General features: G+C 44.9%; 1 protein-coding gene across 5 annotated transcripts in view; it reads left to right on the forward strand.

The window, feature by feature from the left end:
- Trappc9 (trafficking protein particle complex subunit 9) overlaps positions 1-27,769 on the forward strand; it is a 533,127-nt gene that overhangs the window by 168,299 nt on the left and 337,059 nt on the right. For all 5 annotated transcript variants that reach the window (XM_047546065.1, XM_047546089.1, XM_047546081.1 and 2 more), the window contains one exon: positions 2,152-2,276. In XM_047546065.1, coding sequence (XP_047402021.1) covers positions 2,152-2,276 — 125 coding nt within the window. The remainder of the gene's footprint in view (positions 1-2,151; positions 2,277-27,769) is intronic.

The following is a 27,769-nucleotide window of genomic DNA, read 5'->3' on the forward strand; positions in this document are numbered from 1 at the left end:
CAGGTTCTTGGTCAACTCTTCTGGAATTCACAGGCAAATGTAGAGGGAAGTTCCTCCCAAACTCATGTCTTGGTATTTCTCCTTCTTTGGCTAGACTTTAAGCCCTGTGATTCTCCATTGCCTCGTGAGCGCTCCTCTGCTTGAACAGATATCAAAACTACTTTGCCCGTATTTTCCAGTCGGCCTCTGTGCCCAGGGTCGTTTTCAGGAGTGTGATCGCCTGAAACTCGAGCTGCTGTGGGACATCAAATGGGCCACTGTCACTCACGCTTGATGCTTGAGTAAAGGCCTGTTTGGCAGCTGTGTTTCGTTTGGAAGTGCAGAACTTACTCCCATGTGCTTACTCAGTCTTCATTTGTATCTTCCATGGGAACTTCTGGAGGAAACAGATCGATTTGTAATTTTCTTTATGGGTACTCAACATTTGATTCCTGCATACTATTTTGAATATAATGTATAATAAACTTTTCAAATACACTATTTTTAATTAGTTAAACATAATTTAGCATTAGAAGATTTGAAAGCTCTAAACAGAGTTATTTAATTTTCCTTACTTCAGATGAATATTGTTTGACATCCTGAAAATTGAATTACTCATGGGAATATAACTTAGCAAATGATGTTTAAATTTTTTTTTTTTTTAGATCATGAACCATTTCTGTTATGCTTGGTTAGTTATAAGTTTTTCAAAGACATTTAGGCATAAGGTCTTGAGTCTGAGTGGGAATTTGGAAATATCTGTTCTGTATTAGTTAAATGTAAATGCTCTTCATCTTATCATAAGAAAATTTACTTTGCTAATAAGAAGTTACTTAGGTGGGTTTGTTTAAGACAAGCAGCCATTTCGATTTTCTTCCTCAACAACGTGTTGTGTGAAAAGCTATGAGACTTGGACTCAGAGGTATTGAGGGTGAGTTTCAGATGTGACACCCATCTTCCCATCCACCCGTCTAACCCCAGCCAGCCAGCCAGCCGTCGTCCATCCTTCTACCTGCCTGTCCGTCTGTCCATCCAAATTTACTGAGTATCTGTTCATGTATGGTGCTGTGCCTCAGGTCATTTACTGCCGTTGTGAACTTAGATGGGGACAAGTTTATGAAGCACCAAGCAGACGAGAGTTGTCATCTTACATCTCTTTCCACCATTCGCGCTCTCGTCTCTGCTGTTCGCCTGCTTCTCGGCGTCAGCATTGGTGTTAGTGCTCCCTCCCGCACCGCCGCCTCGGTTGCCCGTCCTCGGGGCCTTGGTGCCCCAGAGTTCAGCCCGCACAGCATCCTCAGGTGCCCTCCCCGACAGGTAACTGTCACGCAGCTCTGGCTACTTGAAAGTAATGTATTAGGAAATGAGCTCTTTATGTTCTTGAAGATAGTAAGACTCTAGTCAGATCACTCAGCAGTGCAGCCGGTTCCTCTCCTCAGTCAGTCGGGTTGAGGGCCTTGCCACCGCCCGGAAGGCCTTGCAGTTGGTGAGTAACATGGGCGCTGCGAGAGGGCTTTGGTGGGCCAGCTCTGCCTGCTTACTTGTGGAGAGTAGATGGTCAAGGAGCAAGGGTGACATGGGGGAGCAGCTGGGAGGGAAGTGACAGTGGCTTAGCCCAAGGTGCTGGCCGTGAGCCATTCCTGGATACCGCCAGCTGGAGCTGGGTGGGGTGTGAGATACGGAACGAACTCAGAGGCGAGTTAACAGAAGCAGATTAGAAGGCTGTGAATGCTTCTCTTGAGGGCTAGAAAGGGTCTAGCGGCAAAGAGGAGTGGCCCCTTGTCACTGGACTGAGAGGTGGCATTTAGGTGAAGGTCAAGTGGTGAGGTGGAACGACCCTGCAGAGTGAGGGGAGGAGCCTTTCAGCCTGAGGGAGCAGCTCCTGTTGAGGCTAGTGTGGCTGTGGGGCCCGTGGGACAGGTGGCAGGCAACTGGCTTGGACAGGAGTGGTCTTCTTGGTATGGTAGGGATAGTAGGTGTGAATTTTGCTTGTGGAAGATTTCCACATTACAAGTCATACAGGATAGAATAGTAAGGACAGAGCCCGGAGTGCTCTTCCTGCTAGCATTTTTGAGAAAACCCCAAACTCAAAAACCCTACATTAAAAAACAAAAAACAAAAACCATTGCTTGAGCTCAGGTGTGACTTACAACATTTGTTCTTGTTTCCTAGATGGAAGCAGTGTGAGCGGCTTCCCCCTATCCAGTCCTTTCCGACAGGTCGTCCGTCCCCGAATGGAGAACAGACCCTCGAATGCCCCTGAGGGCAGCAAGGCGGGGGACCCCAGCCACCTGAAGGTGAGTCTGCCCACGGGACAGGCCGCCGGCCTGGTGCCTGCAAAGCCTTTCCCAAGGCTGCCTTTGGAGTGCTTTTCCAAGAGGAAGGGCAGTGTGTGGTTGGAAGTGGTCTCTCAGGTTTTCCCTCTTGTGGAATGCTTTGGAAAGTGGTCTGGGGTAGCTTGGCCCTTGCGTTTGGTGCTGCAAAACATTGTTTCTTTGCGATGGGGATTTGGTGGAAGGAAGGAGGACAGTGGTGAGTGGGCCGTTTCCTGCCTTTCTGCTCAGCGTTGGAAAAGGCATCGCTGGCACGATCGTTCTGCCTGGATGCTCACTCTCCTCTGGTGGGGCCATCCAGTTGTTGGTTTATAAGTGCACGGGAACAGGGTGACTATCTGTACAAAGTTGAGGTGCCTGGGACTGGCAGAGACTGCAGGCTGCCAGCGCCCTCCCTGGAGAGTGAGCAGTGGGGTCACTTCAGGACTTGGAGCTGCTGCTGGGGTTCAAGTGAGCGTGTTCTTCTGACCAGCCTTTGGGACTGCTGTTTACAGTCCTCATGCCAGAGTGTCAGGCGGCACTGGATGATGGGACACCTGATGAAGGAGCTTGATTGAGATGCCTGGGTCGGTCACCAGGAACTGCACTGTAGGGCTGCTCTGGCAGGGCAGCACGGCGTGGGGAGCCACTGTCTGAAGCAAGGAGGGAGCAGCCCATGGTGTTGGAAGTGGAATCAGTACCTCCTGCACTGAGGGCCTGCAGTGAAGGCAGGTTGCTGCTGTGCATCGCTGTGCCAGTCTCTGGTCGTAGCCCAGGGGCCTGGGTGTGAGGAGGAGATTCCCCCCAGGGAGGGCAGAGGTGCATCAGGAAGTAGCACACACAAGCAGGGGGCTGGGGTGCTGCTGGGGGAGGCCTCGGGGGGCTGTAGCTGGTTCTCTGCCTGCAGCTTTGCGTCCTCACCACAGACCCGTGAGGCAGGGGCCACGGTGAGCACTCTGTTTTCCAGAGGCACGTGGTGGCCCAGGCGTGATGGGCAAGAACCAGCCCTGGAATCAAGTGGCAGAGGTAGAACAGGCGCCTGGCTATCCAGTTCGTATCTTGTGCCATCCTCCAGGCTGCTGGCACACTCAGGGATGGCACATCCTTGAGGTGCCGAGGGCAGAGAGAAGTATGGTGCAGGAGGCTCTGGTGTCCCACGGGAAATTCAGCCCCTTAAGCAGCCTTCGCAGGTTTCTTCCCTGGTGACGGCAGCCGCACGTCACTCACGTGGAAGCCACTGAGCCGCCAGAGAGGTGGACTGACATGCCCAAGGTCAAGCAGTCACTGAGCTAAGACCCAAACCAGCTGTGTCTGAATGTGAAGCTTGCACTGTTTCCACAATACCATGCTGTCTCTTTACACATAATTTCTAAGTTTCTAAACATTATGGGATACCAAACAATCTCTATTGATTCAAACCATATTTATAGAGAGGTTGTGTATAAGCTTTCTGGCCTATCTGACCTCAGTTTCCATTCTGTGAAAAGCAGATAATACAGCTCCTCCTGGGCTATTGTAAGGAGTTAAGTGTCTGCTATTAGCTCTGGTAGATAAGAAAAGCTTACAAAATGGCAAATCCAATTCGGTTCCAAATTATTTCTAATCTGTCCCAGTGATAGTTATAGAGACAGGGGATTTCTTCCTGCAAAGTTTAAGCATAAAAGCTTCAAAGGAATCCTTTAATCTGCTCAACAATTTCAAAACTTAATAAGAAATTTAGAAGTCAGAGATGTGGAGAGAACCTGCTGCCTGCGGAATTCTAATGTAACATTGACATTTGAGGCGCGCTAGGCCAAAGGAACGCTCCTTGAGGTTCTGTGATGTCCCAGGCTTGTGCCTTTTGTGATCAGCGTGTTCATCCAAGCCTCCTGCAGCATTTCATTCAGCTCATCCCTTCCACGGATATCTAGTAGGCAACTGTTTCATGCCTGTTCTGGATGCTGGGGCCATAACAGTGAACAGGGTCTCAGAGCCACATTCTGGCAGAAGAGAGACCGACAGCAAAGAGTATCAGGGTGTGTCAAGTGCAAGATGGACAAACCAAGAGGAAATAGGAGCGAGTGCCACTTGCTGTTTCAGGGAAAGGGTCACCACAAGCCTCAGTGCAGACCCTCTGTGAGAGGAGGTAGCCCCTTTCCAGTCTGTGTGACACTGCTGTCCTGAGGTCAGCGCATTATTTGAGTGATAGCATCAACTGCCAAAATTGCTGGTTTTCCCCATAGATTGTGAGTTGATCAAGGCTAAGGATGAGGTCTCCTAGTCTCTGCATTGCCAGCATGTTGCACAGGGACTCTCTCTCTCTCTCTCTCTCTCTCTCTCTCTCTCTCTCTCTCTCAGGACTCTCAGTAAATGTTGAATGACTGAATCAGAAGGAAAGTGGAAGGCTCCTAAGACTTGCCTCTTCTCTTCCAGTGAGAAGAGCAGGTATCACATGCGATAGCTCATCCTACATTGCCGTGGGCAGAGCTGCAAAGGGTAGCCAGCATTAGAATCTCCTGGGAGGCCTGTAAGCCAGCTCATTGTGCCTGTCCCCACAGTCTTGTAGGTCCAGCAGGGCCTGAGAGCTACATCTCTAGCAGGTTCCCAGGCGACAGTGATACTAATGTGGGGAGCTCACCCCAAGGGCCACTGCTTAGGAGAACAAACATTGTGCACCTCATTTTGATCTTCTGTAAGACTGGACTGTAGCATCCTTAAGAAGGCTTCTGGACCTTTCTGATGTTCCTCACAGAGACAGGCACCTGGTAAGCTCTTTCTAGGTACCCCAATGGCAGATTTGAAAATACCTGGGTTCCTGAGAAGGTATTTTTTTAGACATCTGTGATACAATTAAAATTGAATCTGGGGAGGCTGGTGATGTACCTCAGTGGTACAGAGCTTGCCTAGCATGGGCAAGGCTTTGGGTTCAATTCCCAGTACCACAAAAAAACAACAACACAACAGAACAACAAAAAGTTACATCTAGGCACTGAAGTGCTTATTTTGGGGCAAGCCTAGAAACGCCCATATAGAGAATGCTTGAACATGTCAGCCCTGCCCCATCCAGGAATTTCCCAGGCTGGAGCCATGTCAGCACAGCATCAGGGTTCTCAGGAACCCTCACGGCTTTTGAGTGCATCCCTGTTGCTGAGAAGTGCATGGTGGTTCATTTGCAGGATCCAGGGATTCTGAGGCACTTTCCTAGTGCAGATAGGTCTTGTGAACTGTCATTACAAACCAACTTCTGCCTCTGCATCCAGCATGATTGATCTGCAGACTGTGGGGGGAAAACCAGACGGTAGAAGAAATTGTGTACTTTTATTGCATTCTTGCCAAATAGGAAAATTGAGTTAGGTCTGCTATTCAGAATGACTGACAGAAAACAAATATGTTTGCTCTGAGTAAGGACATTTAGGTGACATTATTAGTACCTACAAAATCCAAAGCAGTTTAGCGACCACATCAAACAAAATGATTCTATCTCCCGCCTCCAGAAATATCACTATGGAAAAACCCTATGTGTGGCATTCAGCAGACCTGGAGTGACCCTTGCTTTTTGCCAGTGTTGCCACGGCAGATGAATTACTTCAAGGCATATGTGAACTGGAGGGGACCCTTGGTACATCCAGGGGAGTTCCTGCAGTGGGGCAAGCTGCACAGAACCCACCAGAGTAGCTTGCCAGGTTTCCTGGGGCTGAGCAGACACAGGCCCTGTGTTCTCGCTCTGGTGTGCCTACTTCCTGGCACCTCACTGTCAAATGATGGAGACGTTGACCCACTAAACCTCAGGCTCCATGAAGGCAGAAAATATCGTTCTCTCATCTTTCCCCATGCCCAGCAGAATGCCAGGCACAAGCCAGATGTCCAGGCTACCAAAAGGATGAAAGTTGTCTTGGAAAGGAGGGGCCTCTACCCTCAGCAGACTGGTGGGAGGCAGGCCTTGCAAGGAGCAGCAAGAGCCAATGCCAGGGGATGGGCTGCTTATAGGCATTCAGAGGAATTGTGCCGAAGTATGACAATGACAGAAGAGGTGAGAGAGGTGAGGAGAGACCACAAGCGAAGACTCCTGAGTGCCCCTTGAAGGCCCCAGCCCAGGTAACATGGCTGTGGAGCCATCCTGAGACTGCCGGGGGCAGTGACCGTATGGCCTTCCCCGAGCCCACGTTTACCAGCTTTGTCAACCCCAACTCCAATATCCTGGGTTTTCTTCCTTGCTCCGTCAAGGAAGACACAAAACAGAATTACCTGATGTCCATCTCGGATTAGACAAAAGATATCCTAGGATATAGAAAATCATTGGCTTTATAAATAGCAGTCTCTGAAGAAAAATTAAAGAGAGAAATAAGGAAGCAGTTAAAGGACTAGATGCATAAAAGGAGTTAGATACTGTAGAAAAGACTGACTGACTTTGAAAGCAATTCCATAACTTTAGAAAATAATTACTTTATATTTCTAGTTTGCTAAGATTTTTTTTTTTTTAACCAGGAATGGGTGTTAGATTTTCTCAAAGCTTTGTGTGTTTTGAGATGAGCATATGGACTTTCCATTTTAGTTTGTTAACATGATGACTTTCAAGGATTGGTTATAGCCTGTCAAACCAGCTTTGCATTCTTGAGATAACCCTTACCTGGTCATGATGTATTATCCAGCCTCAAAGCATAGGAAATACTTAGGAATGAATCTGACAGAAGGTGTGAAGGATTTGAGACAGTCAGCAGGGGGATGATCAGGGTCTGCAAGAAGACAGGTGTGTGGGAGGAGAGTGGCTGCACTTGGCTGGTGTCCCCTGGGTGACACAGTACTACTTTGGGGTGAGGATCAGCACTGAGCACGTGGAATGCCAAGACTGAATGCAAGGCGTGGCCTGGACGGTGGTGATTCCGGCACCTCTGATGGAGAGTGCAGGGGAAAGCGAGCAGGAGCCCCTGAGTCCTTGCCGTGTTGCCCAGCCCTGCCCTGCCCCAGCCGCCCATCGCCCATCGCCCATCGGGCTGGCAGTTGAACGGAGTTGAACAGGGACCCTGGACTGGGGCTCTTTTTCACTCTCATTTTTCTATTCACATTCCTTTGATTCTTAAAATAGTTCATGTGGTGCATTCATGACTTAAAGTCTCTTATTTGCAAATAGCGCTCTTTGAGAATTTCTGCTCAAGTTTTTAATCTTACCATTTCCTCACAGCGTTTAGACAACATTAATTCTGTATTAATGAGATTTACATAACGATCTTTTTATAACTGATGATGTTAGTAAGGTATGTTTTTGACCTTTGTAGATCTTGTGGTTTTGGGTTCCTAAAACTAAAATAAGTGAACACATTTACTGTAACCTTCAGGACGTGGTTCTGTATTGCGCGGTTTGAACTGCTTCCCTTTGATAGCTTGTGAGTTGTCAAATGACTTATCCATGTTTTTGATACTCTCTATGTCTTCCGAATGCTAGTGATATCTTTTTTAACCCCTGGTGACACCAAGAATTTTGAGGTAGAGTAATTTTGACATTTGAGTTACAGTAATGAAGACTTCATTAGTTACTACTTTATATGATCTCTCTGCATCTAGGTTGGGGATTCCTATACAAACTTCCTTCTTTTTTATTTGTTTTTAAACTGACATTTCTTTGGATGATTTCTGAATTCCTTGAGTAAACTCTTCCTGTTATCTTTATTCACTCCGTTTCCCTTCAGTGAAAACTTCTAGCATCTGGCTCAGATCCTCAGCGTCTGTGAGGTCATGTTCTCTGGGATCATCTGTGAACCTGTCTTAATGAAATCCAGTGGTCTTTTTCTCACTGCTCTCATTCATCTTTTCTCTTTTCACCAGATTTGAAGCCCTGGACACTGTTCTTTTCCCGGTGTCCCCTCGGCCTCCTACGTGGTGTACAGTGAGGTCTCCGGGGTTTTCTTTGTGTTTGTGTCCTTGAAGCTCATGTTGTGGCCTCACGTGATGTCCTTTCCCATCGCTGGTGCCCAGCCAGCTCACTAGTAATGACCGTCCATCAGCTACAGTCCCAGGCCCAGCTTCCCACTGCCAGGCATGGTGCCACAGGGCCACTGTTGCCACCTTGCCGAGCAGCCCTGTGAAGCTGCCAGGGCACGGTCATTTCACACAGACCACCTGCAGACATTTCCCTTTGCAGAAGTGGTGCTGACAGAGACTCCTTCTGCAGTGTCGTTGAAATGCTTGAAACAAAAAGCGGGGAGATTTTGCTTCCCTCTGCTGGAGCTAGTACTGTGAAATGGGGGCGCGTCATGCTGGATCTTGCAATGGGCATGCATGCGTTCATACCTGTGTTTTTCTCCTAAATCAAAATTAGAAAACTGTAAATACTGTTTTTTAACTCACTTAGTTCAATTAGTGATATTCCATGTTCTGTTTCAGTAATGTTTTTATTGCCTCTAATATGCAAATGATATTAAATGTCCCCTTTGGTCCCCAAGCTATACCTACCTACTTAGTCTAGCCCAGGTGCAGTCAGGACCTCTCCTTGCCTGGAGTTGCTATGTCACTCAAGGTGGTTTAGATGCTGGTGCTTTTTTTTTTTTTTTTTGTTTTTGTTTTTGCATTGACTTCTACAAGAGGTCAGGCCAGTTCTCCTCTGGGTTTTCTTTCCTTCTGAATTTGTGTTTCATTGCAGTGTTCTTTGATTTGTTCCTCTGTCCCTTACACTGGAAGTTTTATGTTAAAGCTTTATGGATTCAGATGAGATGTTTTTGCCTAGAATACTGCACAGGTGAGGTTGGAACTTCAAGTTATATTTCATCAAAGATGCCCTATGTCTGACTGTCCACCATTAGTAGGACAAGGAGGCTCTAAGCCCAGCCCATTCTCTTGCACGAGAAAACATTCTGGGTGTTGGTCTTTTGATAGTAACCTAGTGCATCACCTGTGCCTGTAATGGCTTTAAATCATTGTCAATCTGTCCCTGGTTCCAAAATGTCATAGTTTTGTAAGATGATGTTCTCTATTATTTCTTCTGTCTTTGTAAGGTGGACTTCTCTTACGAATGAGGACTTTTTTAGCTCTATTGCTGGGACTATTTGGGTGCCTGTAATACATTGCCTACCAGAAAAACAGAAACAAATGTTTCCTCTTTTCACTTTTACTTTCTAATTTCAAAATTTCTTCACATAGTGTGATGACAGTGTCCCCATCCCCCATTTTTTTCCGAGTACCATCATGGACTGATGGGTTGATCCAATGTTTTAATCCACTTAAAGCCATTATTCTCGTTGCTCAGATTGTCACACTTTGCCCAGAAGGAGCTTTCTTAAGATGACTCTGTGTCCTTTTGGCATGCTTGTTCATCTCTTAGAGTTTCACTGCTTTTAATGCAGAAAATGAGCTCTTTTCATCTTATATCTATAATGTGTTGATGTCTCCATTTGGAAGGGGGAAACTGAGGCTTGGGCAGATGTTTTGTACAGTTAGTACAGCCAGTCAGTGACACCATTGTGGTGCAGACTCGGACCTGTCTGACCCCCAGTCTCCCCCATGGTTCTCCTTAGCAAACTTCCACCTTCTCCTTAGCGCCCTGCCATCTACCACCGCTCTGCTTGTTTTCAGACAGTCGGTGCACCCCTGCTCCCTGCCCCGAACGCCGAGCTCTGCATGCAAGCCGGCACCAGGCATGGCCATCTTCCTGTCCCTAAGCGCCACCCCATCCCTCGCTGCTGTCCTTTTTCTTCCCTTTTGATCAGCTCTAGGATGATGACATCAACTGAGTGGGTGGGTGGGAGTCATTGCGTAAGAATGTCCCCAGCAGCAGAATGATGCAGTTGAAGTGTGGCTTAGTTTGAATTAAGTATCAAGAGCTGTCCTCTGACAAACACATAGAAGTGACAGTGAGCTATGATGTTGGAAATTAGATCTGCTCTGGGGAACCGTGCTTTCTGTGTAGTACACATGGTAGACTCTGTAGAACGAATGGGAAGGGGCTCATCTGTTTTCTGGAAAAGTTTAAAGTAAAATTTGTCAAATTTCAACTGAGTGTTTTTTAAAAACCAACTAAGGCATCCTTGGGAAATTCCAGGACCTATTTTCTTCAATACCAAACCAGATGAGGAGGTTAGCAGTGTTTACCCAGGCAGTAGAATGTAGGAACCCTTCTCTTAAGAAACTTAACCTAGGGCTGGGACTGGGGCTCAGTGGTGGAGCGCTTGCCTAGCATGTGTGAGGCACTGGGTTTGATTCTCAGCAACACATGTAAATATATAAATGAATAAAGATCCATCAACAACTAAAAAAAATTTTTAAAAGAATTTTAATCTATAAGAGTAAACAAGGCCCTGATACTAATAAACCTTCCCCCTGAAGTATGCTATTACTATATTAAAAAACTGTGAATTAAGTCCACTGTACAAATGACATTCTAGTCTCCAATATTTACTCCTCAGCTCAGAGGAAGCAAGTGGCCCCAGGGCCTGGGAGGCTGGACTGCTTGAGCAGCCACTGCTTTAGCAGCACCAGCTAAGGGCGTGGGTGGGTCCTGGGAGGGTGCTGGTGGCATGGACCAGCAGCCCCTGCCACAGACTGCATTCTAACTGGGCACCTGCATTCTGACAGGACCTGGTGACCAGTTGCACATAATGCTGATGCTCAGCTGAGCTTGGGCTCCTGCACTCTCTTGGCTGGCATCTCCTCCCGGAAGTCTTCCATCACCCTCGCCTGGTCTCTCATCACATTTTGCTTGCTGTGCTGTTGTCACCGGTCTTCCTGTCCTCTCACTGTCCCATCCTCCTGTCCATACACAGTGTCTGGAACACTGAATTGTTCAAATATGTGCTGATTAATGAATGTTCTTGACTTTGGTCCAACTCCTGAGACTGTAAGAGGATGCAAGTGTCCCAACCACTCAGCCCTTGCAACCCAGAGAGGAGGCAGACTCTAGGAGTCCATCGAGACCACAGGTACCCCAGGATGCAGGATGCTTTGAACACCCAAGGAGGGATGCAGATTCATGTTGCCTAAAGCAGGTGCTGCTTGAGCTGAGCTCTGGAGACTGGCCAGCAAGGCACTAAGCCTCCTCCTCACCCCACGCCCAGCATCCTGGAGAAAGCAGGTGTCCCTTTGCTTCCCGATGCAATAGAGGTGACAACCAGTTCATGCAGGTACCCTGGAAGCTTCCAGGAAAGGCCCTGAGGACCTCCTGCTCTGCTCTGTCTTTAGCCTATGCAGGCTCCCCTGACAAATCTTGATTTTTTTTTTTTGTTTTTGTTCTGTGCTCTCTTGTTTTATATTCTGTGCTCTTGAAGAGACAGGGCTATTTTAAAAAGCAACATAAAACTCATTAAATGAAATATCCCTAAGGGTTGGATTGTGGCCTGAATGTCAATACATATCTGGTAGAGAGAGGAAATTAAACCCCACATCACTGGGTTTCGTGTGGATAGGTCTTGATAGCAAGGCAGACACTCCCAATAGCAAGGCTGTGAACAGTGCAAATAGCAGAAAGCCCCCTGGGCTCCACCCAGGTTCCATTCCCTTATTCTGTTTCTGGAAAGTCACTGTGCTGCTCTGGGCCTCAGGTATCTTCTCGCAGAACCCACAGTGCTTTCCTCACAGGCTTTTAAGGGCATCAAAATGAAGCGGTGGATGTGTGCGTGCTTGTTTTTGCCTGGAGGACTCTTACATTGACATCAGGGAAAACCGTATTATTGGTTCCAAAGCTTAGTCCCCAAATGTTGTCCTAGGTGTGCCCAAGGTTTTCTCCCCTTTTCTCTCTTCCTGCCCTTCCTCCTCCGCCCTGCTGCTTCCTGCTGCTCCCAGCCTTCGCAGCAGCCCCTCCCTCTCCGTCTGCGCTCCTGAGGTTCATTCGTGCATGGGGTGACATTGCCTTCCTGTCTCCTGGGCAAGTTAGTTCTCCTTCTCCTTCAGTCTTTGAGATGGACCCTATTTTCTTGGCTGCTTCTGAAACTTTTTGGGGAAGAAATTGGGAATAAATGGTGTTTTAGTGGGCTTTTCTTCACTGTGACCAAAATACCTGACAGGAGCAACACAGAAGAGGAAAAGTTTATTTGGGCTCATGTTTTCAGAGGTTTAGCGTATGGGGGGCTGAGTCCACTGCTCGGGGACCAAACAGTGCATCATGGGGGAGGGATGTGGCAAAGGGAAAGCTGCTCAGCCCTTGGCAGCCAGGAAGTAGGAAGGAGAGGTGGAGAGGGGCTGCAGGAAGGGGCACTCTTCTGGGCCTAACTCCAGTCACCTGCCTCCTCTGGCTATGCCCTGCCCCACTGCAAACCAGGAGGGGCCGGTTCAGTTACTGCTCTCGCAGTTGCAGTCATTTCACCTCTGAACCTTCCTGTGTTGATACAGGAGCTTTTGGGGGACATCTCATATCCAAACTATAATCAATGAGATGAGCCAAAGCAACCAGGGTGTCATCAGGAGCAGAGTGCTTAGGCTCCTGATGCCTTGCTCAAGGATGGGTGGGCAGGAGTGGGAGACAGGGTCTCCTGTCCCTCCAGGGACCTCATGCCTTGAAGGAAAATTGGGACATAGGCAAGGGACCTAGGGTTATGTGGTAGCTACTCTTAAGATCTCTGCAGGGGGCTTGAGTGAGAGTTGGATTTTTTTCAGTGACCATTGCATCAGGAAGCGTGGTCCTGGACTGAGTTTGAATGATTGGGGCCCTTGGGCCTGCTGCAGTGACAGCTTCTCAGTGGACTGTCCCCCAGGAGAGTACAGGCCAGCTGGTGTGACATGTGATGCACCTGCTGGCACAATCATAGTGCAACGTGTGTCACTGGTGTTTCTTTCTTTTCAATTGGCTTTTAGTGATAATTTTATTGATTTGCTTGATTCCATAAACAAAGGGATATTTTGAAATGCTGGGTTTAATTTTTAGTATTAAAAGTAATTATTAAGATCTGATGATTTAACACTTTAAGACAAATATTTTACACCCATAAATTCTCACTCCTGTTGTCAAGATCTGATGATTTTTAGGATTCCTTTTTTGTACCCACTTTAGTGAAGAATAATGCAGGGACACAGAAACTACATTATTAATGAAGTATACAATCAAGAAGAAAAGGGTAATTGCTTATACTCTAAACAATATCACTTATAAACACTAATGGTAAATGGAAGTACTACAGCCACTTAATAACTTCTTAGGGTTTTATTTTTAATTGACATCATAATTATGCATATTTATGAGGTAGTGTGATGTTTTAATACATGTACAGATGTATAATGATCAAATTAACATATTCATCACCTTAAACATTTGTAATTTCTTTGTGCTAAGATTATTCAGAATCTTCTTTTCTAGCTATTTTGAAGTGCATGACATTGCTGTCATCACCATGCTGTGCCATGATACTGGACCTTATTCCTCCTGGTGATCTATAACTCTGTGTCTCCCGCTCCCTCAGCCTCTGGTGACCACTCTGCTCTCGGCTTCTGTGAGTTTGACTTGGTTCACATGTAAGTGAGATCTCGTGGTAGTTGTCCTTACATGTCTGACCTATTTTACTTAACATGGCATACTCTGGGTCCATCCATGTTGTCACAAGACAACAAGATTTCATTTTACAAGATTTCATTTTTTTGTGGCTGAATGATGCCATTCCATTTTATTTCTTTCTTTTTTTCTTCTTTCTCTCTTTCTTCTTCTTCTTCTTTTTTTTTTTTTTTACAGTGCTAGGGATTGAACCCAGGGCCTTGTGCTTGCAAGCTCTACCAAACTGAGCTATCTCCCCAGCCCTCCATTCCATTTTCTATGTATACCTTTTTTTTTTTTTTTTTTTTTTTTAGTGGTGATGGGGATTGATCCCTGGTCTTCGTGCAGGTTGGGCAAGCACAGTACCACTGAGCTACTATGTATTGCATTTTAGAAATCAGTTCATCTGGATTGGCACTTAGCGAGGAGTACTGAAGTTGTCTGTGCCCTGGCTCTTGTGAGTACTGCTGCAGTGAACTTGGGAGTTCAGAAGCACCTTCCAAACACTGATCTCAGTTCCTTTGCATATGTACTGGTAGTGGGACTGCTAGATCCTAAGGCAGTTCTTTTTTTTTTTTTGAGGAAACTTCATTCTGTGCTCCACAGTGGTCGTGCAGATTCACAGTACACCAACAGTGTACAGGGTTCCTTTTTTTCCACATCCTCACCAACACTTGTTTTCTTTTTTTTTTCTTTTGATAATAGCCAATCACACAGGTGTGAGGTGACATTTTATTGTGATTTTAATTTGTATTTCTGTGATGATGAATGTTTCTGAGCATTTTGTCATATATCTTTTCTATTTGTATGTGTTCTTTGGAGAAATGCCCATTTAAATCTTCTGTGCATTTTATAAAGTGGTGTTTTCTTGTTGTTGAGTAGTTGAGTTCCTTATTGTTTGGATATTAGCCTCTGATCTGATGTCTGTTTTGTAGATATTCTCTCCTGTCCTGCAGGTTGTCTGTTGATTGCTTTTTTTTTTTTTTTTTTTTGGTCAGAAGCTTTGTAGTTTGATGCCATCCCATTTGTTGTTTTTGCTGTCATTATCTGTGCTTTTGGGGTCATATCCAAAAAAATCACTGCCCAGCCCAGTTTCATGGAGTTTGTGTTTTCTTCTAGAGGTTTCATAGTTTTGGGACTTAACTTTAAGTCTTAGTCGGTTTGAAGTTGATATCTATACATGGTGAGACATGAGGAATTTCATTCTTCTGCCTGTGGTTGTCCAGTTTTTCCAGTTCCATTTCTTGAAGAGACCAACCTTTCTTTATTGTGCATTCAGTGTCTCTTCATGATAAGGACTCTCTCAACAAATCAGGCATTTTAGGCATGCAACTCAACACAGTAAAGGCATATGTGTCAAACCCACACCTAAAGTTGGAAACTTTTTCCTCTGAGACCTGGAACAAGACAAGGATGATTGCTTTTGCCACTTATATTCAACACAGTGCTGGAATCACTACCCAGAGTATATGCAAGAGAAAGAAAGAAGTCATCCATATTGGAAAGGACAAAGTTAAATTGTCTCTGCAGATAATTTGATCTCATATAGAGAGAACCCTTGAGATTCCACAAAAAACTGTTAGAACTAACCAATTCAACAATATTGCAGGATACAGAATCAGCATATAAAAATCAGGAGCATTCTTATACACTAATAGCAAACAATATGAAAAAGAAATTTAAAAAAATCTCATTTATAATAGCTACAAAAAGAAAAATACCTAAGAATAAATTTAATCAAGGGGGTAGATCTTTATGCTGAAAAGTACATATTATTAATGAAAGAAATTGAAGAAGAAACCTGTAAGTGGAAAGATATCCCATGTTCATGGATGGGGAGAATTAATGTTAAAATAACCATACTTTACCCCAAATGATCTACAGATTCAATGAAATACCCATTGAAATGTCAATGGTATACTTTACAGAAGCAGATAAAACTATCCCAAAACACAAATGGAACCACAAAAGACTCCAAATAGCCAAACCAATCTTAAGGAAAAAGAACAAGGTTGGAGGCATCACATTACCTGACTTCAAAATATGCTACAAAACTGTAGTAATCAAACCAGCATGGCATCTGGCATAAAAGCAGGCAAACACATAGACGTAGACCAGAACAGAGAGCCCAGAAATAAATCCGTGCATCTATAGTCAACTATACATGAATCATCTGCTGTATAGCTGCTTGAGCAGTATCCTAGAATAGGATTTTTGGGGTCACTTTTCTTCCCAGTCTCACATCATTTCGGAGCATGCCAGGTTCCTCAGTGTGGCTGCCACAGCACTTCCCTATGCCATCCTGCCACCTCCTGGGGGGGAGGCTGTGTGGCCGACTGTGGACATGCAGCATCCATGGTGCAGGACTGTGAGTAGGACGCTTTGTCTCCACCCTCTGCCTGGTAGTACCCAAGGCTGTGACCTGTCTGCTCTCTGAGGGTTAGGCACAGCAGCAAGCTGGGTCATCCCCTCCTGAGCTGTTTGTTCACCCCGATTGCTCAAGCCTGGGCTGTTAAGGGAGAGGGAGATCGAACTCTGTGGTTTTTCAGTCCCTGGCACCCTGGCATGGGGTAGCACTTGAGCCTCTCCTGCCTCTCTGCCTCTCTCCAATCCATGACTTCCCGGGGCCCGGGGCTCTGCCCTCACTGTACCTATGACTTGGGTTTGCAACTAAGTGTGCATATGCACCTGGGAGCAGGAGGGCATCTTGTCCTGCTGTACACTCATGAGGAGCACCATCACCCAGTGCTGTCGGATGACCCCACGTCCTCCACAGGGCCTGGTGCTCAGCGCGGGTCGAGGCCTCTGACTGTAACACATGCAAATCCTGTACCTGAATGGGGGGTCCGAATTTGAGAATATGGTGGGCCAATAGCTCTTACCCTGTGTGGAAGACAAACTATGGTGTGGGTGAGCCATCTTCTGCGGGGCAAGTCTGAGGATGAGCAGTTCTGTCATGTTCAGTCATCGCTGCTGTGCAAATCTACAAGCTCGGTGACCCAACACGGGCAGGATCAGACCCCGGAGTGGGCCATCTTCTCTCTGGAGCTGAGTGCCGGATTTAGTTTTTCCCTTTGTGATAATTTGTGGAGCTTACCTTTATATTTTGGGTAATTTTATGTATATGCATTTTATTTCATAATAAAAGTAGTACTTAAGAGGTAACTAATTTTAATTATTTTTAAATATATAAATGTTTTACAAAATGAGCACAGCCTCCATAATTAGACAACAGCATCAACTTTGGGTGAGTTTTCTTCCAGTCCTTTCCCATAAATATTGCTTTTGAAAGAACGGTGTAACACTTTCAAAGTGGAAAAGAACCGTGTGCCCTATTTTGAGTAGATTAAGGTAGTACATATACATTTAACAGGGGTTATTGTTGGCTGGGCATGGTGGCACAAGCCTATAATCCCAATGTCTCTGGAGGCTGATGTAGGAGGATTGCAAGTTCGAGGCCAACCTCAGCAGCTTTAGTGATACCCTGACTCAAAATAATGAAGAAAAAGGTCTGGGGGTGTAGCTCAGGGAAAGTGCCCCTGCGAGCAGTCTGAGGACGTCCCCAAGGCCCCAGAGGCGCGCCTGCTTGCTCTGCTTGTCGCTCGCCAGTTCCCTCGGGCTGGTCAGGAAGAAGGCCAGGCCTTCACGGGGTTGGGGAGGCTGGGCCCACGCAGTCAGTCTGCCAGTCTGCTTCTTACTGTCAAAGCCTGTGGCTGTTTTCCAGCTGGTTATTTTGAGCCCTTTTCTATTCAGACTCGAACTCTCAGAGCTGCTGTGTCCAGTGAGAAGGGATAGAGATGAGGTTCTGTACTTAGTTTTTAATATTATTCATCTCTTTCCTGAGTTGGTCCTTGGATATGCCCTTGGACTTGATGGTCTGGTCTCTGTCCCTCCCTCTCTCGCTCTTTGTCTACCTACAGGTCCTTTTCCCTCTGACCCCACGTGTTCAGTAAACTGCTGAGGCTCTGGGGAGATGAGGAGGGCAGCGCTGTGTCTGTGTGCAGGGCTTCCAGCAGCCCTCCCCTTTCCCAGCTGGCTGTGGGCGCCTCTAGCAGCGATGGGTTCCTTACTGTTCATTTTCTTCTGGTGCCCAACAGTACCTGGAACCTAGTAGGCTCAGCACATGCTTTTTGATTCAAGAATAGATAAAAACTACAACTGGGGAGAATTATGATCAATTCAGTATCATTTCTTTTCCTACATCAGTTTTATGTGAGAAATGAGTGAGGTGATACTGATGGAAGCTTTAGGCTCTCTGTAGTGACACAGACACAGCTTCCTGCGTGCTAGGGTGCTGCTGGGCAGCTTGGGCTGAGCCGTGGTCTGAAGGGGCATGACGCAGGCTGGTGTGCCCGACATGTATGCAGCTGAGAGAGAAGGTCAAGGCCGGGTCAAGGAGGACTTGATTGCCAACAAGTTGTATTTTTAGAATTTGAAATTTCTTAAGTAAGCTCTTAGGATTTAATAGTCAAATGGTACAAGGATTTGTTCTGCCAGCTCCTAATATTCTTTATTGGAGAATGAAATGGAAAGGCTGTGAACAGGAGGCCGAGAGTGCACTTAACAAAATGACCCTTTTCAGTGGATCAATGTGCTCGAAATCATTCTAAAGTGAGCACAAAGGTAGAGCTGTGCAGTCAGGAATTAGCGCATCAATAGAGAAGTTGTTTCCTGTCTGTGGAGCAGCAGCCTGGGGGAAGCAGCCGTTCTCAGGGATATCTGAAACTGAATTTAAGGTAGTGGGCAGTTATTTCTGGAAGAAAGCATTCCTACACCAAATTTCTTTTTATTTACTTGAAATATGTAGAAAATAAATTAATGGAGCAAGTTCTTGGGGAAAGATAGGTTTTAACCCAGAGACCATAATTTAAAGAATTTTTGATATATGTATGCATTAGAGATCTGGAGAGCAAGATTTCTAGGTACCTGAAACAAAGAGGAAGTTCAAAGTTGCAATGATGAATGGAACCTGAAGCCAAAGTGCCTCCTCGTGGTGGACTTCACAACTCACGTGGGCTTCTGATGTCCACGTGGAAGAGGGAGCTGGCTGCAGGCCTCTGGCACTGAATCATGAAGGACTTTGCAGAAACTGGAAGGAAAGTCTGTGCCCCAGATTAGGGATTGGCTAGGAAACATCTGTGGTCTTCCCTGAAACCTGCGAGTAGCCATGCCAGGTAGAAACTGCTCTGCAGAGACACTTCCCGGCCACAGACACATGGACACTCCACGTGAAAGAATTTGTGCAGAGGATGGGGTTCCGTGATTCACTACAGACTGCCAGGAGAGCAGATTGTCATGATGGGGAATCCACAGGTGCAGCAGATGGAAGCATCTTGACATTCTTAAGTAATCCTGTGTGAAGCGGTCATGATAGTACTGGAGGAAGTTAGACCACAAGTGTGAAGCAGCAGCAGGCTGATTTGGAGAAAAGCTGCATGGACATCCTAAAGTTAAGAAGGAAAAATATATATATATATATATACACCTAGCTGTTGAGGCAGAAATAATTCAAAATAGTAGGTGAGTTGAAGAGTGGCCTAGATGAATTGAAGACAGAGAGAATGTGTAAATTGGTAGCTAGGTCATAGGAACCTCCCTTGATGGGTTTCAGCTGGACAAGGAGAGGCCATGCAAGAGTGGTTCAGAGGATAGAATAAGAGACTCCAGTGTTTCTAGTAGGAGTTCCAGGAATAGAAAGCACAAAAAATATTAAAGAGGAAAATATTCAAAGAGATAATAACTGAGAATTAGCCTAAGGAGTTCCTGAGGTGTTAAATTGAGCAAGTACATCAAGTTTTGGGGTTTCACATTTAATTAGAATGATAAATCCTCAGATCCAAAAAGCTTAACAAATCCCCAATCAGGGATTGTGATCAAATTGCTGAAAACCTGCTGTGTTAAGGAAGATCTTTACAGCAGTCGAGAAAAAAGGTACATATTACGTGGGAGCAAAGATAGTGGTTGTGGACATCTTGTCAAGAGAAGTGCAGTCGGAAAACAACGGAGTGCCACTTTTCACTTGGCAGAAGAAAACAGCCGGCTGGTGTGGTGGTGCATGCCTGTTAGGCAGGTTCCCGAGGCTCAGGAGGCAGCACCTCTTTGCTGAGGAGGATCACAAGTTCAAGGCCAGCCTCAGCAACTTAGCAAGATCCTATCTTAAAATAAAAAATAAAAAGGGTTGGGGATGTAGCTCAGTGGCAAAGTCCTGGGTTCTACCCCCAGCACCAGAAAAGAAAGAAAGGAAACAGCTGTAAGCCTAGGATTCTATAACTAGCAAAAGTATCCTTTAAAAAAAGGTAAAGTACAGACAAACAAACACTGAGAGATTCGTCTGCAGCAGACTTGCCCCATAAGAGGCTTTAAGTAGGTCCTCAGGCGGCAGAAAGCATGCCTCAGATCTTGAGATGTGTTGAATATGGTAGAAATGTGAGTAAGGATAAGAATAACGAATGTAATGTACTTTTTTTTCTTTGGAATTTTAAAGTTTCCTTAAAAGAAAATTGATTATACTTTAAGGAAAATATATTTGAAAAACATATAAAATAAAAAATATGACAAACATAGGGAGAGAAGAGAAATGAAATTATTTGGTGGCTAAGTTCTTGTACTCTAGTCATACTATGTACATTATTATTTGATGAGCAACTGATAAGCTCAAGAAGCATATTATAATCACAGAACAATTATAAACTTGAGTTCAAAGCACTGTATCACTAAGTAAGTAGTGAAGGTAAACTAGAATCCTAAAAAATATTTAATCACAAAGTAAGGTGGGAGAAGAGGGGAAAAAAGAAAGCAAAAAGAGGTGGCACAGATGGCCAGGTATTGGTATTAAACCAACCCTGTCTACATCTGGTGGAGTGTGAGTGGTCTAGACACTTCAGTTTATTAGTAGACACAATCACATTGAACTGAAAATAAAATCAAGACCCAACTGTATACTGCTTATACCAGATGCATTTTAAATATAAAAATTCAGGTGAAGTGTAAAAGGATTGGAAAAGATGTGATGTGGAACCTTTCCTAAGAAAGGGGGAATGTGTTAATGTAAGATGAAGTACAACAGGAACATTACCAAGCTGGTAAACAGTAACATTTCATAATAGAGAAAAAGTAAATTCTTCACGAAGATGTAACATTTCTTAAATGTATATGCAAAATATATGAGGCAAAGAATTGACAATATAGAAATGAACAAGGGACAGATTCATAATTTCAATCAGAGATTTTACTGCTCCTTTCTTGGCAACTGATAGATGAAATAGAATATCAGTAAAGATATAGAAGACTTCATACAACCAACTTGATCTAGTTGACACAGACACCTAACAGCAAAATACTATTCATTCCTTTCAAATATATATTGGACATTTAGTAAGATAGACCATATACAGGACCATAAGTCCATTTCCAATAAACTAAAAAATATTTAAATCATTTAGAGTATCTTTTGTTACTGTAACAGAATTAAATTAAAAACCCATAACAATAAGATATCTTGCTAAGCCCCAAATATTTGGAAATGAAGTAACATACTTCTAAATCACTCATGGGCTACAAAAAGAAATCAAAAGGGTAATTTGAAAACATTGTGGATTGAATAAAAATAAAAATGCAGCATGTCATAACCTCTTGAAGTAGCTAAAGCATTCCCCAAAGGGAAATTTGTAGCATCAGATACTTACTTAGGGAAGGAAAAGACTTTGAAATTAATGAACTGTGTTCTACCTTAAAAAACCAAAAAGGAAGGAGAAATTAAAGCCAAGGTAAACATAAAGAAGGAGGAAAAGCCATAAATTCATGAAATTAATAGCAGACAACAGAGAAAAAACCAATGAAACCAAGAGCTTGTTCTTTGAGATCAATAAAAGGCATAAACCTCTAGCCAGACTGATCCAGATAAGAGAAAACATGAAGTATTAATATCAGAAATGAAGAGGCACACCAGTCTTGTCTAGAGACATTAAAAGGATAATAAAGAATTTTAATGGACTTCATATAGTCAATTTGATAAGTTAAATAAAAAGAAAACCCTTCATGAAAGGACACATTGCTAAAAGGTACTCAACTGATATATAATATCTAAATAGCCCTTTATTAAAATAAAACAGTTCATTGTTTAAAAATATTCCCCCAAATAAAATGCCAGCAGATTTTTTTCAGCAGATTTTATCATATTATGGGAAGAAATACCAATTTTTATAAAACTCTGTCCAAAAATCAAGGAGAGAACACTTCCAGTTTATGAGGCTAGCATTATCCTGACAGTGAAACCAGACAGACATTACAAGAAAACTATTAATCAGAATCTGTCATGAGCACAGAAGCAAGAATCCTTAAGAAGCAGCAAATGGAATGCAGTGCTACACTTATTAAAAGAATCAAAAGAACACAGTGATATACCACATGGGTGTTTCATCATGATCCATGGGCTTTATTCTAAGAGCAGAAGATTCATTAAACTCTCAAAATCAAGTTACTCTAATTCTCTATATTAACAGAATGTAGGATAATAAAAACCATGGTATCACTAGATATGATAAAAGTCCTTGACAAAATATAACACATTTATGATACAAAAACACTCAACAAACTAGAAATAGAAGGCCACCTGCTCTGCTCCCATGGGCATTGACAGAAAAATCTGTACTTAATTTTATAGTTCATGGCAAATGCTTTCCTCCCAAAGTTGGTAAGAAGGCAGGGTTTTCATTCTACTTCTATTTAATATTGTACTAAAAAGTCTAGTTAGTGCCATAAAGAGCAAAAAAGAAATAAAGTGCCCAAATTAGAAAGGAAGAAACAAAACTCTCTTTATTCACTGAAAGAATACCATTTACTTAGAAAATATTAAGGAATTCACAAAAAGTCTGCTAGAATAATTATTTATTTAGCAGATACAAGACCAATATAAAAAAACTCTTATTTCTGTATGTTATCAATGGACACTTGAAAAATTGAATTAAGAATACCATATCATTTACAAAACACACACAAAAAATCATATACTTGGGGATACATGTTAGAACAGATATGCAAGAATCGTACTTTGAAAATGACGAGAGATCGTCTTAAGGAAATAAAGACCCAAATAAATAGAAACATATCAGAAGGTACACAGGGTAGTGGTGTGGCACTTCATATTAAGTTGGCAATTCCTTCTGAGTTCAGCTTTAGATCGAATGCCATTCTAATACAAATCCCAGCAGACTTATTTCTGTGAAAGAAGCTGACTGCTTTTTTCTAAAATTTGTTTTGAAGTACATAGGATCTAAGATCCCTAGACAACAGAGCCACAGAAGTTAAGTGGTGTGGTATTGGCATAAGGCTGAGCGCAGGGATGAGCGGGGACAAACTCAGGAGTCCTGCAGGACACCCATCCGCGAGCAGTCGGCTGTGCCAAGGTGAAGCACAGGAGGAGTACTGAGGCTGTCGCTTGTGATGCCAGAAGAACCGATGACCAGTATGTGAAAATTAACTTTGATTCGCATGCTGCACATACATAAAAGTTAGAAGGGATTGGATAGGTCCCTAAACATAAGAAACAAAACTGACATTCCTGAAGGTAGCACCAAGGAAAATGCTCTCAGCCTTGGGCAGGCAAAGGTTTCCTAAGACACAAAAGCACTAGAAACAGAATGAAATAATAAATTAGACTTCATCCACATTTAAACGTCTCTTCACAGTTACTTTTAAGGACATGGAGAAGCCATCGTTAGTCTTGGAGTAAGTATTTGCAAAACATGTCAGTGAAAGGACCTGCATCTATAATATACCAAAAACTCTTACAACCAACAATAAGGCAAAGAACCCAATTTTAAAAATAGGTAAAAGCTTTGAATAGTTAGTCCACCAAAGATGAGAATGGTGAATATGCACGTGACAGATGCTGAGCATCATGTGTCAGTAGCACCTAAAGCCATGGTGAGATGCCCGTGTGCAGCCTGTCAGGATGACTGTGGTTCAAGAGTGGTCATTCCGGGGGTTGGCCAGGCTATGGAGGAACTGGCGTATCCTGTGTCGTTCATGAGGGTGTGAGATAGCACAACTACTTTGGAGGACCGTGCAGCCATTCCTCATGAAATTCAACTGTTACTTAGCTTAGGGCCCTCAGTTCCTTTCCTGGTCATTTGCCATAGAGAAATGAAAGGGTAGGTTCACACCACGCAGATGCAACAGAGGCCCGCAGCAGCTTTGTTCCTAGAGCCCGGCCTGGAAGCGGTGAGTGTCTGTGAACAGGTGAATGGATGTGGGAACTGTATGGTGCAGTGCCACTTGGTACCAGGAAGAAACGAAGCCCTGCTGATGATGCTCAGCAATAGGTGGCTTGCAAAGACATGCTCTGCTGCAGAAGCCAGACAAAACACATCCTGTAGATCGCATTCCTAAGGCACTTGGAATGCGTAGAGCCCAACTGCAAGGCCAAGGCGTGGATCATTTTGCTGGGGCTTCAGGTGGGGCAGACTCTGGCACGGACAGGAGGAGCCATGAGGGAATCTTCGGGGCTGTGGAGATACCCTGCATGCTAGCTGTGCTCATGGGTTCACCAGGGCGCTAGTTACCCAAGGTTGTTCTGGAGACAGAGTGGGAGCATTTTAGTGCATGTTCATTTCTTCCTCAGTGACGTTGACTAAAGCAACTTTTTGCCTTCAGCAAGGTCTCCCTCCACTGCCTTTCCTCGTGGTCCCCCTGCTGCTTGCCCAGGGGCATGCTGTGCTCTCCCTTACCAGGACACTCAGTGCCCCTGAGTTGTGATTGCTTCCTTCCCTGCCTCCCATGGCAGACTCGCAGCTTCTTAAGAGCATGGTCTGTCTTTCACGTGAGTGTCCTGAGAGCACAGCTCAGGGTTTGGCACGGATCCTTGCTGCATAACAACCAGTTTATTGATTGCCTGCTGTGTGTCCAGGCAGGTGCTTGAAGCTTTTCCTTCATAGATGTGTGTTGCGGTAGCGCACAGTGAGTTGCAGTAGCATGGCCACACGCCATCATGGAGTGGGATGGTTTAAACACTTGCTCGAGGCCATTCTGCTGCTTGCCAGTGCCAGGACGGAAGCCCCCGGAAGGCGCTGACTTCTGCTCTTTCTCTCAGGGAGGCCGAGCTGTGCTTCCTGTTCTGAAGACTCAGTTACCCGTTGTTTCTTGAATTGGTCTTGTCAGCAGGTGGCGTTTACTCTGATGACATGGGCCTTGAGTTTTCTAATGGACTTGACAGCACTTTTTGTTTGGGGATAATGATTTAAAGTGGGAAATACCCTGGAGCCACCTGTCTTCAGAACCTGGCCCAAGCTTACATTGAGCAGCATTGTTGCTGCTTACTTGCATAATAAACTAACTACAGGACAGGAGCCTGAGAATTCTTGTGGCAGCTTGGATGCCAGTTTCTGCTTGTTCCCTTTCCCTTAAAGAAGAAATGAATCTCTCACAACTCTTAGCATGATGAAAGTTCATAATTCAAAAACCAGTTATTTTGAGAACTAATGGATGAATTTTCTTTGGCATCCTTTTCTTGGTTGTTTTTCCTGTGAACTGTGTGTTCTGTTTCCCATAGAAATGTGGTAAGTGGCTGTCTGTTGGTAGTTCCATTATATTGAGTGGATTTAATGATTGAAACCAGGCTGTCCCAGAACCACTACAATTTTATTTTCTATTAACTCCTAAAGAGGTTTAAAAAAAGAACTTAGACTTTGGGTTACAGTAAAACACCAAATAAAACAAAAAACTGTCAGAAAACAGTTTGGTATTTTTTCAAAAAATTAAGCATGGAGCTATCATCTGACCCAGCAGTTGCACTCTGACTGATACTCCAGAGAGCTGAAAACATGGTCACTCAAGAACTTGTCCACGAATGTCCACAGCAGTGTTGTTCCTGGTAGTGCCAACACCTCACGTGGCCGTCGGGTGATGAACTATAAACGGAGCATTGTGCAGCATGTCTCTAGCCCGTGAAAGGATGGAGCGCTGACCCCACAGCACGAATCCTGGAGGGCAGCATGTGGAGAGGAAGGAGCAGGCACAAGGTCACGTGTGCCATGCTGCCGTTCAGTCTCCAGAGTAGGTGGCACCACAGAGGCAGAGGCCGACTGGCAGTGCTCGGGGCTGGAGGGGCCAGGAGCCTCAGCTGGTGGGGGCCCGGTTCTCTTTGGAATGGAAGAAACTTTCTGAAATTCAATAGTGGTGGTGACTGCGCGGTTCTGTGACTATACCAAAGGCCACCGATTTGGACACCACTCTAATGGTGGATTCTGTGGCATTTAGGAGTCACATCTCAGTTAAAAACTTCTTAAAGAGACCTTTCTCTCCTACTTCTCTTCTTGCCCTCCCTGGCTCCCAGCTCCTAAATACTAACTTGTTGCCCACACTCCTGTTGTGTGTCTGCTGGGCCAGGCACCCGGGTGGCCATCTTATTTAAGGTGTACAGCAGTCCTGCTGCACAGATGCGGACAGGGCCAGAACTACTTCCAGTCCCTCACAATTCACCCCCCAGTGAGCAGGAAGAGCCAGGATCGGTATGTGGTCCTTGGGACTCCTGGACATCTCTTGCTCTTGCTAATGTTCTTCCACCTCATTCAGAGAACTCTTCCTGGTGTGTGTTTTCAGTGAGGGGACCGCTAAACTGACATCCTGCCATGTGGATGTCTTAGAGCAGTGGGCTGCAGGCAGGTCCCTGGGGGGCGTGCCGCAGACCACATCAGCACCCTGCCTGGAGGCAATTCCATACGTTTCCAGGGGCAAAGCAGAACCTGTCCTTCAACCAAGGGACTGGTGCGGGATTTCCCTGCTACACTGTGTCCTCTTTCCTCTGTCCTTTCTTACAGTTGTAAACTATTTATCAGATGTTGTATTGGGTGATGACTTGTTCCTATGTCAATATCAATTGAGTCAAAACACAGACTGCAGAGAACAGTGACGTTATTGTTGCCTATCAAGGTGGCTTTGATTTCAGCATCTGTCTCCATGGCTACTGTCACATACCTTGAGAGCCTTGTGATCGCTGGCTTCGACTCTTATGCAGGCTTTTGACTGTCCCTCAGCCTTGGTTTCTTTCCCTCCTGTGCACTCTTTGCCATGTTGCTAGCAGGGGTGGTGATCAGAGACAGTTTCTGCAGAGAGTCTATCAGACCCAACCACTTAGCTGTTGACCTTGGCCAACATAATCTTAATCTCACTGAGTCTCATCTTCTACAAAAAGTGGGAATCAGTGAAGCTGGGAGTGATAGTGCTCATCTCAGAGGCTTATTAGGAGGATCATTTATGATGGTCATAATAGCTAATTGTGTGCTCGCTGTATGCTAGACCCTTTCTGAATCCATGTAAGGTGTTCAGCACAGTGCATGGAAGCGTCTCTAAGTGCTCAGTAGGTGTCAGCTGCTCTTGTTATTATTACATCTCTCAAGCTCAAATTCAGGCTCTTCCTTCTTGATCCTCCTTCATTGTTCAGAAATAGTCCAAACTGGCATGATCATATGCAGTTCTGGCTTCAGTCTCGTCTTCCTTGGGGGACTCTTCTGCTGTCCCACTCAGATAGCTCTGCCTGCCTTGTGTGTTTCAGAGGTCCTTGTGCCTTCAGGCCCAGCTCAGTGGCATGGCTGAACTTGCTCTTGCATTACTGCACAAAGAACCAGCTCCTTCTCGATGTGCCCGTTATAGCGTCCGTGTGCCTGAGTGGCAGCGGTCATGGCCCTGAATCCTTCTGTGTTGCTCGTCTGTCCTTCAGGTCCTCCTTCAGCCTTCTCCAGGGCCAGGTTCAGAGCCTTGTTCACATAGCATCAACCATGGTATTGCTTTTGTCTTTGTCTTTCTTGCTATACCAGTGCTCCTGAAAGCAGAGACCTGGACCTTTGTCTCACCCCCAGTAGTTTCTACAGAGTGTCCTGGTTTGGTGTGGCCATGTGCCTCCCCAGGATCTCATTTTTAATGTGCTAAAAAGTATAAAAGTGACTCTGGAATACAGTACAGGGATCTCAGGAACGTGGGTTTTAGGTTCTCCTGTTTTGTCCCTCCTATGATTCTGTAGGGATCCCTGTCCTGCTCAGATATACTGCCTGGCCATGCTGAG

Source organism: Sciurus carolinensis, chromosome 1, assembly GCF_902686445.1.
Source record: "Sciurus carolinensis chromosome 1, mSciCar1.2, whole genome shotgun sequence".
Classification (NCBI taxonomy): domain Eukaryota; kingdom Metazoa; phylum Chordata; class Mammalia; order Rodentia; family Sciuridae; genus Sciurus; species Sciurus carolinensis.